This window comes from Cervus canadensis, chromosome 6 (genome assembly GCF_019320065.1).
Source record: "Cervus canadensis isolate Bull #8, Minnesota chromosome 6, ASM1932006v1, whole genome shotgun sequence".
Classification (NCBI taxonomy): Eukaryota; Metazoa; Chordata; class Mammalia; order Artiodactyla; family Cervidae; genus Cervus; species Cervus canadensis.
Genome location: NC_057391.1, coordinates 46998597 through 47015256, shown reverse-complemented (window position 1 = coordinate 47015256; position 16660 = coordinate 46998597). Strand labels below are relative to the sequence as shown.

The 16660-nt window shown below is 44.8% G+C and overlaps 1 protein-coding gene across 1 annotated transcript; it reads left to right on the top strand.

The window, feature by feature from the left end:
• Positions 1-4251: 4251 nt before the first annotated feature.
• GCNT3 (glucosaminyl (N-acetyl) transferase 3, mucin type) lies at positions 4252-9219 on the top strand. Its single transcript, XM_043471799.1, has 3 exons — positions 4252-4379; positions 5644-5830; positions 7411-9219. The coding sequence occupies exon 3, from the start codon at positions 7462-7464 to the stop codon at positions 8782-8784; it is 1323 nt and encodes a 440-aa protein (XP_043327734.1). The 5' UTR covers positions 4252-4379; positions 5644-5830; positions 7411-7461; the 3' UTR covers positions 8785-9219.
• The last annotated feature ends 7441 nt before the right edge of the window (positions 9220-16660 follow it).

Genomic DNA, 16660 nt, shown 5'->3' with positions numbered 1-16660 from the left:
GACACCACGATGAGGACGAACAAGTGTGTCTTGATGTGTTCACGGAGTGGGAGTTGGGGTGGCATAGAAAAAGCCTGGCCATGGCTGCCCTTCCATCTGTGGTGCTGAGAAGCAGGAACCCTGGCCTTGGTAGACAGGGGAGCATCACCCAAAAGGGCGGGCAGAGGGAGTGAGGAAAGGGGGCTTCCTTTATAACCTGGCGAGTGATCCGCCTTGGGGATGGGAGGAGCAGGGAGAGTTGGATTAGTTTACCTGAGGAGATTGTTTTCTTTTCTCTCAGAAGTTTCCTCTGCATTTAGCAAGTAAGTTCTTACTGAGTTCTGTGGGGTGTTTTTTTTTTTTCTTCTTCTTCCTTTTTTTCTTTCTTGAATCTTTTTTCTTTAGGAGTGCAGAGTGTGTCCAGGGGGAGGGAGAGTTTTGCGTGGGACTGGAGAGTGCCCCCAGGAAGCCAACCTTAGCTGAGCCTGAGTTGTGTTCTACATCCCTGATTGGAGACCAAGATGATCACACTGGGTCTCTGAACCACTTCTCTGTGGCTAGAGACCATAGTCCATCTTCTCCAAGAGCCTAATGATACAGAACACTGAATGAGGTGAGGGCTTAAAGTACCTACATCCCACCTTCCTCAGTACCTTCTATCTCTTTCAGACTCTAGTTCTACCAGTCTGATAACATATTAACTTGGCTTGGTTGTCTCTCTTTATTTCCTTTGTCTCTGAGTCATGGGCCCTTCTCCTTAGCCGGTCAGTGGGACTCCCCTTGCTCTCTCTGACCACAACCAGACTTTCTCTTCTGGGTATCATTAGAATTCTGCTAATACCTACTGCACTAGGAAGTGAGATAGAATGAATATGTTTTCAGGAGCTTGCAGTTAATGAGAGGACAAAACTGACAGATACTAGAGATGAATACCACCCTAATGAAATAAGTAAAAGGATGCATTTGCTAGTTTGTAAACTCAGCTTCAAATGGTTGGATCTCTGCTGCCTGGACCTTCCTCTGACCCTCTTGTTGGAACTATAGGGTGTGTGTGCATGTGTACGTGCTGGGCTGTGTCCGACTTTTTACAATCTTTCTCAGAGTAGCCTGCCAGGCTCCTCTGTCCATGGGATTCTCCAGGCAAGAATACTGGAGTAGGTTATCATCTGCTACTCCAGGGGATCTTCCTGACCCAGGGATGGAACCTGTGTCTCTTGCGTCTCCTGTATTGGCAGGGAGATTCTTTACTGCTGTGCCCTCTGGGAAGCCCAGGGTTCTCTGTACCTGCATCAAGGTTAACACCAAACTCTACCGCATTCTTCCAGATCCATCATGTTGAGCCTGCCTTAGTTTCCCCATTTTTGGAACTCCTAGACCATTTCACAGACAAACAGAGGTTTGTGATTAAAGACCATGGAAGCAGGTAAAACTGTTTGCCAATAATCAGATGAAACTCATGATTAGGAGAAAAGGACTGAGGGGTCTGAGTGTGAAAAGTCTGCTATTTCAGAAATGAAACCAAAGCAATAGTCATTGTGACAACTCAGGACCGTGTCAGACATATTTATTATTGGGCTTAATGTTGCTTTTATTTTCAATACTTGAGGGAGGTGAGTGTGTGTGTGTACGTGTATGCTCAGTTGTGTGTGGCTCTTTGTGACCCCACTGGGATTTTCCCAGCAAGAATACTGGGGTGGGTTGCCATTCCCTCCGCTAAGGGGTCTTCCTGACAGAGGGATCAAACCTGTGTCTCCTGCATTGACAGGTGAATTCTTTACCATTGAGCCACTAGGGCCCTCATCAATTTCATTGCTTGGGACTAGTAAATATCTTTGTCCCCAGGCTCACCTGGCTTTATTGTATCTCAACAAGGCTAAAAGAAACCCACATGAAGGGATTCATTTCCTAGGTCTGGGCTCCTGCCTTGAAACTTGCATGGTCGCCAGGCACTCTGGGGCTGGGCTCTTCCTCCCTCCTTTTTTTAAAAAGTATTTATTTATTCATTTTGCTGTCTGCATTGGGTCTCAGTTGGGCACTGGGCATCTTCCTTGTTTTGCTCAGACTTTCTAGCTGTGGCACAGGGGCTCAGTAATGGTGGTACACAGCCTTAGTTGCCTGACGGCATGTGGGATCTTAGTTACCCAATCGCAGATGGAACCTGTGTCCCCTGCATTGCAAGGCAGATCCTTAACCACTGGGCAGTCCCCTGTTCCTCCCTCTTGCCAGTGCTGAACTTTCTCTTCAAGGCCAGCATGGAGTTAAGGTGTGGAATCTGCTGTATTGTGATCTCTGTGGGTTGCCTGGCTCCTGATCTTCCTGTATCTCTCTCTAGCCATTCTGCTTTCTCTCCTGCATTTCCCTGGCGTCAGCTGACACCTACCCCTTCTCTCTGCAGTGCTAATACTGACCACATATATGAAGAGCACAGAGAAGGGGCCAATTCCAGGTCTCTTCCCTGATCTACCTGTCTAGCCACATCACCAGCATCAACATTTTCCCTTGATCCAGAGTTAAAGACCACTATTTGTACCCTCCTTGAGCTATTCTGGGAGAAAACTAGGCCCCACTGGAGATCACCTAACAGTTACCTTCACCAAGGGGCTGCGTATCCAGCTTTAAAGTCAAGCTACTCACTGTTGTTGTTCAGTCGATAAGTGGTGTCCAACTCTTTGCAACCTTATGGACTGCAGAATGCCAGGCTCCTCTGTCTCTCATATGTTATCTTGCTTAATCTTCACAACAATTCAATAAAATGGGCATTATATATATAGCCCCATCTATATAAAGGAAGTCGTTGAAGCACAGAGGGATTAAAGAATCTGCCAATGGTCACACAGCTAGAGAGTAACAGAGCCAGGATTCAGAGCTAGATCTCTCCTGCCAAAACCCAGGTGTGCCACTTGGTGTTGCTAATATGCAGACTATCTTAACAAAATATATCCACAATTTGTTAATGTTCTATTAGCATATATTTAACAAGTAAAAGTGGATACCTGTTTCAGTTCAGTTCAGTCGCTCAGTCGTGTCCGACTCTTTGCGACCCCATGAATCGCAGCACGCCAGGCCTCCCTGTCCATCACCAACTCCCGGAGTTTACTCAAACTCACGTCCATCGAGTCGGTGATGCCATCCAGCCATCTCATCTTCTGTTGTCCCCTTCTCCTCCTGCCCCAGTTCCTCCAGGATCAGGGTCTTTCCAGTGAGTCAGCTCTTCGCATGAGGTGGCCAAAGTACTGGAGTTTCAGCTTCAGCATCAGTCCTTCCAATGAACACCCAGGACTGATCTCCTTTAGGATGGACTGGTTGGATCTCCTTGCAGTCCAAGGGACTCTCAAGAGTCTTCTCCAACACCATAGTTCAAAAGCATCAATTTTTCAGCGCTCAGCTTTCTTCACAGTCCAACTCTCACATCCATACATGACTACTGGAAAAACCATAGCATACCTGTTTAGGTTACCTTAAAAATCAAATATTTAAGATATATCTCTATTGAGAGAGTCTGTGAATTTTTTTTTTTTTTTATGGGAAAGATGGTGGGACTTTGAGGTGGTCATCAAAGCAAAGAAAGATATAAAACAAATTAGAAAGATTTTGCTACATCCAGATACTGAAGTAAGTGTTATCCTTTAATTGTTTTTGCCTCCGAGTGACGAAAGCTGGTAGAAGACAAGAGCTGATGGGGGGGAGGGGCATAAGAGGGGGCGTATATGACTCCATATGGCTGTCTGCCATTGGTTTGTCTTCATCTATAGTCAGAAACCAGCAGTGCATGCTAAGTTGCTTGTCACCTCTGACTCTTTGCAACTCTATGGACTATAGCCCACCAGGCTCCTCTGTCCATGGGATTCTCCAGGCAAGAATACTAGAGTGGGTTGCCATTCCCTTCTTCAGGAGATCTTCCCGACCCAAGGATCGAACCCACATCTCATATCTTTATCACTAGCCCATAACAGGCAGAGGAGGTCACCAAAAGAAAAAGACCTAAATTCCCAATGCTTTACTGGGGGCTGTGTAAACAATTCTTGTAGAAGGAAGGCAGCACTAACTCGCCCCGGATATTACACTGTTGTCTTTACATGAAGCCTGCCCTTCTGGACTCAACCTTTGTTATGTGGAATGGGGGAGTCTGCAAACCATGTTAGTGCTTTATCAGCGCCCCCTGTTACACTCTGCCAATAGGGGGCGCTGGAGCGAGGCTGGAGGCGGAACTTCCTGTTGTCTTTCTCTGTACGTTGCTTACCGAGCATCCCCATGGCAACGCCCTTCTACCTCGCTGTGGCCATTCCTTTCTGTGCCCGCACTGAATCCAGTTAACAGTAGCGGAGGACGGAGACACCAGGCTCTTCAGGAGAGGTCTGGATCTCAGGCTAAGAGGATCTCCTCTGAGCTCAGTGACCCAGGTACCATCTGCTTAGGGTTCCCCTCTCAGAGGTCTGAGTTGCTGCTTGTTGGCACCCTCTTCCCAAATTCTCAAGTAAACAAATCCCAAGTATCTCCCTCATTCCGGCCTACTTCCAGCAATTTCTACTTCCCTAATAATTTAGCATCGTCTATCCCTCCCCCCACTTTCACTTACTTGATACCTAGTTAAATTCTTTCCATGAAATTATTAATATTACATTTGCTATTTCAAACATTTGGCGAGGAATGCTGCATTCTTGCCTGGAGAACCCCAGGGACGGGGAGCCTGGTGGGCTGCCGTCTGCGGGGTCGCACAGAGTCGGACACGGCTGAAGCGACTTGGCAGCAGCAGCTGCATGTTTGGAGGAGTGACTTGAGGGTGAGAGAGAGAGAGACAAAGTGGCAAGCAATGTGAGCAGTTTTTTGTTTTTTCTTGGGTGTGGCATATGAGGATCTTAGTTCCCTGCCTAGGAATTGAACCTGTGTCCCCTGCTTTGGGAGGTCATAGTGTTAACCACTGGACCATCAGGGAAGAACCTGTCAGCAAAGTCTCTGCCAGCAGTTTTGAAGGAGGCATTTTTCACACTGTATTGCCAAAACCATCTATGGGACTCTCTTGGTGTTATCCTTTGTTCAGACTGCCAGGAACCCTAGGGTCTCAGACATTAGTGAGGGAGATCTACAATTTGGAACCTCAAGGATATTTCTTCAGCCTAAAGATTATTAACAGTCATGGAAAGGCAAATGGATTTTTTGGTTTTTGTTTTGTTTTTTTTGAGCAGTTGCCATGAAAGAACAAACACTGGTTTTTACTTACTTTTTTTCCCTTCAAATAAAACAACAAAAGAAACAACTTTGAAGGTCATTTTTATTGCTTCAGTCTTCAGTGAAATTCAGGGAGTCTTCAGGGAACAAAAGAGGAGTGACATCTGATCTCCAGGTCAAAAGAAGGCAAGGGAATACCTGTATGTTTTTATGGCTCCTTGTTAAGAGGGCAAAAAGCTTTCAGGTTCTTGCATGAGTATTGACAGGTTGTTATGAATGATTTTGCAGCAGGAGAGCATGGCTACAAACTAGGCTGTTCTGGATCAAATAGCTGCTTGCCTTCTCAGACATTGCCAGCATTTTTTTCTGCTTGCTCACCTCCCTCGGTGACTTGTTCTCGCAAATACAATCCTGAATGATATATCTGAGCTTGCTCTCTTATCTGAGAGCAGGAAGCTGGGTGAGTGACGGAGGCACCTGCTGCTCTTTACTTTACAGAGATTAAGAAGAAGACTGCCACAGTCTCTCTTGGATGTCCTGTGGAAGTTAGAAAACGTATTCTGGAGAGGCTGAAAGGAGACCAGGAGATATAGTGTTCATGTTCGCTTCCACAGAACCCAACCCTTGGAAAAAGAAACACCCCATGGCAAGAGATCTTCCCTAAATAGGACAGAAGCTATTAAAGGTGAGGGTTTTCTTTATTGTTCATTTTTTCTTCCTCTTAGATTTCCATAAGTTATTCCTCACGTGGGTACAATCTTATGTATCAAAGGAGATTGTGATAAGGGAAAAGAGTTATTGCTGGAAGGATATGTCACATTTTGTCTCTCTTTCTCACCTTTTAGGAATTTTTTTCCCCCTATAGTATCTGGTTTTCTTTGGTACTAAGTATCCTAGTGATTCAAATAGACATTTAAATAGACATACTTTTTCATATTCTTTTTCATTATGTTTTGTCACAGGACATTGAATATAGTTCCCTGTATTGTATAGTAGGACTTTGTTTATTTTTAACATAGTAGTTTCTAAGTACCCTGTATTGTATTTAAAATGTAACTGTGGTGGAGGAACAAGTATCAAGCTTACAGACACACACACACACACACACACACATACACACTGGGGACGGTGAGGGAATATGGACGAGTCCCAGATTTGCTTCTTATAAGTATGTGATATTTGGCAAGTTATTTAGCTTCTGTTTTCCTCTCTATAAAAGAGGCCGAATAATACTGTGTTTTAAGCATGTTGTGAAGATCCAACTGGACAACGTAAAGAAATATTTCTGACTCATAGAAAGCACTCATTAAATACTGACATGCATAGCTCTGTGTGTCTCTGTGTGTGGATGGTGGTGGTTTAGTCGCAAAGCCGTGTCTGACTCTTTGTGACCCCATGGACTGTAGCCCGCCAGGCTCCTCTGTCCATGGAATTCTCCAGGCAAGAATACTGGAGTGGGTTGCCATTTCCTTCTCCATGTGTGTAGATATATTTTATTTATTTTTGGCCTCACTGTGCAGCATGTGGGAAATTAGTTCTACAACCAGGGATTGAACCTGCACCCACTGCCTTTGAAGCGTGAAGTCTTAACTACTGGGCCACCAGGAAAGTCCCTGGATAGATTTTACATCTGAGTAGACTGAGAGTGATCTATACGAATGACTACAATGTATTTTTGAAATTATGTTCAATTTTTTGTACTTGTTTAAGAACATTTTCTTGAAAGCATGGCTAGATGCCATATCTAACCAGTGAATTATGTGTGGTGAAAGCATCTAAAATATGAACTGTCAAATAAGACCAAGAAGTGAACTTTATCTTTTAAAAGCACTTTGGAGTTCTAGAACTGAAGGTGAGAGTGTGAACTTCCTGTCTTTTCTGTCTAGACCTATCACAAATTCTGTCCTCCAGATAAAAGCTACTTTAGACAGAGGGTGGTAAGGTGTGGGCAGAAGTCCTCTCTTCCTTGGAATAAAGGGTGGGGACTTCCTCTTACTCAGTACTCCCTCACAGCAGCAGGGCTGTTTCCTTTTCTCTCTCCCGGGTGGAGGTGGATCCGGGTCCTAACTCCAGGCCCAGCATGATCAGCTGGTTTGCAGCATCAGGTTACAGATCTCCATCCACAAGGGTCCCAGGCAGGACTTGACTGAGGACATTTGTCTAGAGAAGAAATCTATCTTTGCCATCACTCTGGAGTTGGAACTTGATGTTCCTTGAGGATGTTCTGGATTAGTTTGTAACTAAAGGCATTTTGTTCTGTCCAAGGATCTCCTCCTCCGCCTTCCCTGTGCCCAAACTCTACCGATCTCTCATCCCATGAAGATGACTGGGTGGAAGAAGAAGCTCTGCCGGGGTCATCATCTGTGGGCCCTGGGCTGCTATATGCTGCTGGCCGTTGTTGCTCTGAGGCTTTCTCTCAGGTTGAAATGTGATGTAGATTCCTTGGATCTGGAGTCCAGGGGCTTCCAAAGTCAGCGTTGTAGAGATGTCTTATACAAGAACCTGAAGCTGCCAGCAAAGAGATCGATCAACTGTTCTGGGATCACACGAGGGGACCAGGAAGCAGTGAGCCAGGCTCTCCTGGACAACCTGGAAGTCAAGAAGAAGCGGTTGCCTTTCACTGACACTGATTACCTCAACATGACCAGAGACTGTGAGCGGTTTAAGGCCCGAAGGAAGTTCATACAGTTCCCACTGAGCAAAGAAGAGTTAGACTTCCCCATTGCATACTCGATGGTGGTCCATGAGAAGATTGAAAACTTTGAACGGCTGCTGCGAGCTGTGTATGCCCCTCAGAACATATACTGTGTCCATGTGGATGAGAAGTCCCCAGAAACTTTCAAAGAGGCAGTCAAGGCCATTATTTCCTGCTTCCCCAATGTCTTCATGGCCAGTAAGTTGGTCCCAGTGGTTTATGCCTCCTGGTCCAGAGTGCAGGCTGACCTGAACTGTATGGAAGACTTGCTCCAGAGCTCGGTGCCATGGAAATACTTACTGAATACATGCGGGACAGACTTCCCCATAAAGACCAACGCCGAGATGGTCCTGGCCCTCAAGATGTTGAATGGGAAGAACAGTATGGAGTCTGAGATACCTTCTGAGTACAAAAAAACTCGCTGGAAATACCGCTACGAGGTGACAGACAGACTGTACCTAACCAGCAAGATGAAGGACCCTCCCCCTGATAATTTACCTATGTTCACGGGGAATGCCTATTTTGTGGCTTCTCGAGCCTTTGTCCAGCATGTCTTAGAGAACCCCAAATCCCAAAGACTGATTGAATGGGCCAAAGACACCTATAGCCCTGATGAACACCTCTGGGCCACCCTTCAGCGTGCACCATGGATGCCTGGCTCTGTTCCCTACCACCCCAAGTATCACATCTCAGACATGACTGCCATCGCCAGGCTGGTCAAGTGGCAGGGCCACGAGGGAGATGTCAGCATGGGGGCACCTTATGCACCTTGCTCTGGAATCCATCAGCGGGCCATTTGCATTTATGGGGCCGGGGACCTGCACTGGATTCTCCAGAACCATCACCTCTTGGCAAACAAGTTTGACCCAAGGGTGGATGATAACGTCCTGCAGTGCTTAGAAGAGTATTTACGTCATAAGGCCATCTATGGGACTGAACTTTGAGCTGTACTGTGGGCGGATTGCTACCTGAGGGCCAGGGACATGTGCCAACATGCCTAGGGCATGCTGGTACTGTGTGGGGTGGGGGACGAGGGCTGTGGAATTCGTGGCATCCCCCAGGGTCAGAGGCCTGCTCCTGGAGTGTGGAGAGTAGATATGCTGACTTGCAGACTGCTGCCCTGGGTGAACACTGACTGGTAGCTCAGCCCACTTCCAATAGCTCCTTCATTCACTTTCTCACTGAGTTCATAATAAGAACCAGCTGTCTGGGTAAGTGTGGGAGGAGACCTGGATTTCAGTTGAATTGGTATCGACTTTTCCACTCTCTGGAGGTGCCCATTCCTAATAATTCTAGGCTTGGTAGTGGGGAGAGGACTTTGATGGACAGAAGGCCTCCTGTTTTGTACTATTAACTTAATAAATAGCTTCTGATTAAAATCTCTACCTCTTTTTTTTGGTCTAGCAAGCCAGAAATAAGATAAAACCGTGAGACTTTTTCTCGTAACTCTTGGTGACATTTGAAATCCCCGGTGGCCAGCAAGAGAATCACCATTATTTCTTAGTGATCATGGCAGGCTGTATAAATGGCCGATGCACAAGAATATAAAGCCCCCCTTGTTTTGTTAATGTTGCCAGAAAAAAAAGCCAGGGTGATTTAACCAATGTGACCATCCATATCCTTACAGGAAAATTACAGCACTAATTTTGCAAGCTTCACAGCCAAAGCTTAATGTTCCATAACAAAGATTGAAGCAGCCATTAGGTAAGGTCACCATATAATTTACTGTCAAAACTGGAACTCATTTTAGTTGGTGGGGGCAGCGGGGGAGGGGGTGGCGAGGGGTACCGGGGTACAGGGGGGAGGGTGGATAGCCTGTAGTATTAATGATTATTTAGATAATAAGAATAAACTAGGTCTGGTTACTCCATCTTTATGCCTCTTGAGTCAAAACTCTTATTTAGGTATGTGAATGGAATGGTCACTGATTTTGTGGTTTATACATTTCCTTGGGGGGAGACAGCTGTGTGTGTGTGTATGTTGTACGTGCATTCTCTGCCCCAGCCTTCTTAGCCACCTGCCCAACAAATGTTACCCGGTGAAACAGTTTCTTTTCTAAAGCTCCAGAGATAATTATCAGGTTGTGTTAGTTGCTTAGTCGTGTCGGACTCTTTGCAACCCTATGGACTGTAACCCACCAGGCTCCTCTGTCCATGGGATTCTCCAGGCAAGAATACTGGAGTGGATTGCCATTCCCTTCTCCAGACGATCTTCCCGACCCAGGGATCGAACCTGGTCTCCTGCATCACAGGCAGATTCTTTACCGTTTGAGCTACAGGGAGATCTCAGGTTATCAGAAGGCAATTAGCTGCAAGTTACATTCTTCTATGATGGGGAAGTGATCCTTTGTAAACAGATAAGCATATCTTGTATATGGTAGAACTGGTTTTCTGCATACAGTACATTCTGGAAAAGTGGTTTACACACCAGTTTGTATAATTTGGGGCTTCCCTGATGGCTCAGTTGGTAAAGAATCCACCTGCAATGAGGGAGACCCTGGTTAGATCCCTAGGTCTGGCAGATCCACTGGAGAAGGGAAAGGCTACCCACTCCAGTATCTTGGGCTTCCCTTGTGGCTCAGCTGGTAAAGAATCTGTCTGCAATCTTGGAGACCTGGGTTCCATCCCTGGGTTGGGAAGATCTCCTGGAGAAGGGAAAGGCTACCCACTCCAGTGTTCTGGCCTAGAGAATTCCATGGACTGTATAGTCCATGGGGCCGCAGAGTTGGAACACGACTGAGCAACTCACTCACTCACTCACTCGTATAATTTGAATGACGTTCCCATTAATATGTCATGCTGCAATGTGCCTGTATTTCTTCACTTCTGATTTTGATTCAGTTCCTCGAGTGTTCTCTCACAATCAACTTTCCCAGCATTCCATGTACTCTGACATAGCTATGACTGTGTCTGGCACAGTGGCTTTCCTAAGTCAGTGACTGCTTCTGCAAGGTTGTAGTGCTTTGCAGGGTCCTTGTTGCCTTGCTCTCACCATGGAGATGACTAATGAGTAGTCAGTTGCTCTGCAGTGAGCCCGGTAAGGCCTGTCCTTAGCAGCAATGACTATAGACCTCTCCACCTATTAGCCTTTTGAGTGTCCTTGGTCCTCCTGTGAGGGGGCTGCAAGGGGGGCAGAAAAGTTTCCAAGTACACATGTCCTGAAAAAAGAACTTGGGTCTTTGGCTTCATAGTCAACTTCCTCTTTAAATTTTCATGTGGAAAAAAAAATGTCTTTATATAAATACATTGAAAAGATTAAAATGTGAACTTATCATTTTGGGGGGACAAGTTGCTGGAATTGTCCAAGCATTGACATTTCCTCTAGAAGCATTATACATTCAGGTGAACAGGAAGTGCTGTTTATTTAATAACAAACACAAGGTCTTCATATCAGAAGGGTCAAATTTCGCCCTCCTTGGGTTAGTGTATTTTAGAAACTGTACAATTAAACCAACCCGTCTGTTGATTTTTCCTCCTCTCATATCTGTTCCTATACCTTATCTCTGGAAAGGAAACATCCTATTAATGAATTGAGCAACTGTGTTTGTATTCCTTTAGAAAGCTTGAATTTCCTCTTTTGACTTGTGGACTGTTGATAAGCATTGCTTTAATAACTATATTTTTGCTGCACACTCTCCCCAATGTAATATGCCCTCTTTTCTTGATTTTGTGAAAATTTAAGAAAGGAAGAAAAGGCAGTTAATTTCGTTTGGAAACAGATGATATAATTTATTTGGGGAGAACAAGTATTTGAATTAAAAATGGACAGAATAATTAAATCCACGGCCTGCCTTAAGTACTTCAGCTGAACTGAATTTATCTACTGTGACTTCTTTCCCTTAGTTGGTCAGTCATTACAGAGATATAGTTCCCATCTCTATGATGCTTGAGTATATGACAAGCAGTGGAATAGCTCATTCATTCATTCTACAAATGTTAATTAAGCTCTTACTATTTACTAGGCATTGCTCTTGACACCAGGGTTAGTGTAGTCAATAAAACAGAGATTCCCATGCTAATGCTGTTCACATACTAGTGGGAAAACAACTATAAACAGTTAACATATATGTATATTAGAAGGAGACAAGTGCTAGAGAGAAATTGAAGGAAGTGAAAGAGACCTTCCAGTGGGGAGGAAAATTTTAAATAGTGTGGTCAGGTCCGGGAGGTGACATTTTAATGAAAAATGTAACATTTGAGTAAATGTCCAAAGGAGATGAAGGAATGACCCGTGAGGATAAATGGAGGAAGAACATTCTAGGCCAAGAGGAAAGACTTGCATAGCCCTGAAGCAGGATCACACCTGTCATGTTTAAGGAGCAACAAGGAAACTGGTGTAAATAGAGCAGAGCAAAGGGAGGGGTGAAAGAGTTAAGAATACAGGGGAATCATCGCAGGACTGTTTATAATACCCAGGACATGGAAGCAACCTAGACGCCCATCAGCAGATGAATGGATAAGGAAGCTGTGGTACATATACACCATGGAATATTACTCAGCCGTTAAAAAGAATTCATTTGAATCAGTTCTAATGAGATGGATGAAATTGGAGCCCATTATACAGAGTGAAGTAAGCCAGAAAGATAAAGAACATTACAGCATACTAACACATATATATGGAATTTAGAAAGATGGTAACGATAACCCTATATGCAAAACAGAAAAAGAGACACAGAAGTACAGAACAGACTTTTGAACTCTGTGGGAGAAGGCGAGGGTGGGATGTTTCGAGAGAACAGCATGTATATTATCTATAGTGAAACAGATCACCAGCCCAGGTGGGATGCATGAGACAAAGTGCTCGGGCCTGGTGCACTGGGAAGACCCAGAGGAATCGGGTGGAGAGGGAGGTGGGAGGGGGGATCGGGATGGGGAATACGTGTAACTCTATGGCTGATTCATATCAATGTATGACAAAACCCACTGAAATGTTGTGAAGTAATTAGCCTCCAACTAATAAAAAATAAATAAATAAAAAATAAAAAAAAAAAAGAATACAGGGGAAGACGATGTATCCTGACGGCCTCTGTGACACATAAGGCGGACTTTGTCTTCTCTGAGAGAGATTATAGGCCGCTGGAAGGTTTCGAGCAGAGGGCTGACATGATCTGACTAACACTTGAATGCGGCGTTGAGGACAGATTGGTTGTTTGGGAGGCGGGGGTGGGAGCCGGGAGGCTAGTGTAGAGGCCAGCGTGCTGATGCCAGCCCTCGTATCCCTGGCGGAGACCCGGGGAGCTGCAAGAGAAGTGGTCAGAGTGGTCAGATCCTGGGAATGTTCTGAAGGTTCACTATGAGTCTGCTGACAGATGGAGTTTGTTCATGAGCAGTGGAGGGGTTGAGGATGACTCCAGGGGTTTTGTTTGGGTGTTAGGTTTAGGACAGGGCTGCCATGAACCAAGACAGGCACACTGTGAAAGAGTGGTTGTTGAGGGGAAGACCATGGGTTTGCCTTTGAAGATATAAAACTGAAGATGCCTATTAGACATCCGAGGACAGATGTTGAGGGGATGACTGGGACAGGAGTCCGGGTTCAGGAGAGAGGTCTGGACTGGAGACACTTAACCTGGTGTTCCTCAGCTTGTATACTATATAAAGCCATGAAATGGGATGAGCACGCCCAAGGAGTGAACAGAAATAGAAAAGAGCCTCCCAGATGAGTCCTGAGGGCCTTCCAAAGTGCAGAGGTTACGGAGATAAGGAGGAACCAACAAAAGAAGAGTTGGAGGGGAGCAGCTGGTGTAGTAGAAGGAAAAGAGCTGGGTGTGTAGTGTTCTGGAAGGGTAAAGGAGAAAGTATCTCCGGAACGAGGAAGTTGATGACTATGCCCCAAACTATGCAAATCATTTAAGATGAGGATGAAGGCAAGACTATTGGATTTAACAATGTAGAGTTGGTCTTGATAAGATCAATTTTTTTGTGGTGTGTGGAGGTGAGAATACGATTGGAGGTGGTTCAGAGAGAATGTTAAGAGCAAATCTGGCTTCGCCCCAGTATAGATAAATGTTTTGAGTCTTGCTATCAGGCAAGAGAGGAGAATAAAAGTAAAAGAATGGAAGGTTAAGAGCAGTTTGTCCTAAACATTAGAAAAGTGATAGCATGTTTGTCAGCTGATGAGAAAGATCTAGTCAAGAGGAAAAGATACAGGAATGAGATGGGTTACCTGCCAGAGTGACATCCTAGTGAAGAAGACGGGGTCATTATGTAGCGCACAGGAGAAAGGGCCTGTCTCTGATGGGAGCACGAACGACAGTTCACCCACAGGAACAGGACTGAAGGCAGAGTAGATGGGCTCAGATGCACATAGATGGGCCAATGTAGTGGTCTGTAGAGTTTGTGGGGTTCTATCCTTCTCTGTAATTAACATTTTATTTTAGGTATAATATACATAAAGGGGGCTTCCCTTGGCACAGTGGTAAAGAATTGGCCTGCCAAGGCAGGAGATGTGGGTTCTATCCCCGGGTGGGGAAGATTCCCCGGAGTAGGAAATGGCAACCCACTCCAGGATTTTGGCCTAGAAAATCCCATGGACAGAGGAGCCTGGTGGGCTTTAGTCCCTGGGACTGAGTCAGACACGACTGAGAAACTGAGTATGTGCACGTACACACACACACACACACACACACACACACATGGAAAAGTACAAAAATCCCAGATACATAGCTTATAATTTTTACAAAGTGAACAAATCTGTGTAACTAGAACTCTGATCAAAAATCAGAACATTACCAGCAACCCAGAGGGCTCCTGTGCCCCTTTCCCATTACTACCTAGGCTGCAGCAAAGATAACTGGACATTGAAACTCAGCAGGACCCTGCAGGGCCCTTCTGGGTACAAGCCCTTCTGTGTCTCCAGTTCTTGTTTGTAGGAAAAGCTTTCCTTCCCTAGGTATTCCTAAAATTTCAAAGAGCAGACTTGAATTAATGACTAGAGAAAGTAAATGTGGAAAGAGAGAGCTTGAACACTGGAATCAGAGGATTTCTTGTTCCTCCTGAAGGGAGGTAGATAACAGTCTCATGCATATCTTTGAATTGTCCTGCAGAAACTAAGACTCACATCTGGTGGAGGATCACAAGATCATAGACCCCAGGCTGGTAGAACCAGAAGATTAACAATTAACATTCCTGAAACCTCACCCAACCTGATCACACATCCTGCAACCCTCACCTCTAAAGTCGCCTTTAAAAACCAAAACCCATTGGGAACTTCAGGTCTTTTGAGTATTTAGCTGCCCAGTCTCCTTGCTTTCGTTGTTTAGTTGCTCAGTCATGACTGACTGTTTTGTGACCCTAGGGCCTACATGTTCATGGTTCCTCTGTCCATGGGATTTCCCAGGCAAGAATACTGGAGTGGGTTGCCATTTCCTTCTCCAAGGGATCTTTCTGGTCCAGGGATTGAACCTGGGTCTCATGCATTGCAGGCAGATTCTTTACCATCTGAGCCACCAGGGAAGCCCACAAATAACAGTACTTTCCTTTATCACCATCCTGTGTTAGTGGACTGGCTCTGCAGCATTCAAGTGAGTGGGTCCAAGTTCACTAACACCACTGCTCTGAGACCTGCTTTTGAACTTTTTCTAAGTATTATGTTCTCTTTTGTTTATGACTCCTTAAACTCAACATTCTGAGTTTCATCTATGTTGCATGTAATCATAGCTCAATGATTTTCACTGCTGTGTGATATTCCCTATGTGAATATACCATAGTTTTATCCATTCAATTGCTGATGAATATTTGGGTTAACTTTTATGAATTGTGCTCTATGAACTTCTTGAAATGTTTTACAGGGAATATATGTATACATTTCAGTTTAGTAGGTATGTAGGAGTGAAATTGCTGGGCCAGAAGGTATACACATGTTTACCTTTAATAAATAGTTCTTACAACATGATCTCCCAATATAACCCCCACCAGCAAGGTGTGAAAGTTGCATTTGCTTCATTTCTTTCCTAATATTACTAATCTTTGTCATTTTAATCATTCTGGTGGGTGCTGGTGATATTAGATGGTGGTTTTAATTTGCATTTCCCTACTGTTCAGTAGATTTTTCAAATGCTTATTGCCATTTGGATATTCTGAAGTTCTATTTCGATTACTTTTATTTTGTTCAGGCTTCCCTTGTAGCTCAGTTGGTAAAGTGTCTGCTTTCTATGCAGGAGTGAGTGAGTGAAGTTGCTCAGTCCTGTCCGACTCTTTGTGACTCCATGGACTGTAGCCTACCAGGTTCCTCCGTCCATGGGATTTTCCAGGCAAGAATACTGGAATGGGTTGCCATTTCCTTCTCTAGGAGATCTTCCCGACCCAGGGATTGAACCCAGGTCTCCCACATTGTAGGCAAATGCTTTACCATCTGAGCCACCAGGGAATGCGGGAGTCCTGGGTTGGGAAGATCTCATGGAGAAGGAAATGACAACCCACTCCAGTATTCTTGCTTGGAGAATCCCATGGACAGAAGAGCCTGGTGGGCTGAGACAGCAAGATGATTTTATGAGGAAATGGGGAAGAGATAGCGGAGGTTTAGAAAGAGGAAAATGGATTAAATGTTTCAGCTTGGGAACTGGAAAAGAAACCAGGAAAAAAAATGATGCCTGGCAGCATTAAGAACCCATTGACATTAAGGAAAATGAACATAAAAAGAAATCAGCCACTCATTCACATTCGGCTACAAGAGTACAGGTGTGTAGTAGGAAGAGAGGCTTTACTCAGGTTTGTGGTTTATCCTAGCAAGTATGAGAAAAAATTATCAACTCCTGGCCAACCTGCTTAATCTACATGCAGACTAAGTTTCTAACCCCAACTGGGCTATTTTGAAGTAAAGCCC

Excerpts from the sequence above, each read along its gene's own strand:
- GCNT3 (XM_043471799.1), top strand. The coding sequence starts at position 7,462 with ATGAAGATGACTGGGTGGAAGAAGAAGCTCTGCCGGGGTCATCATCTG.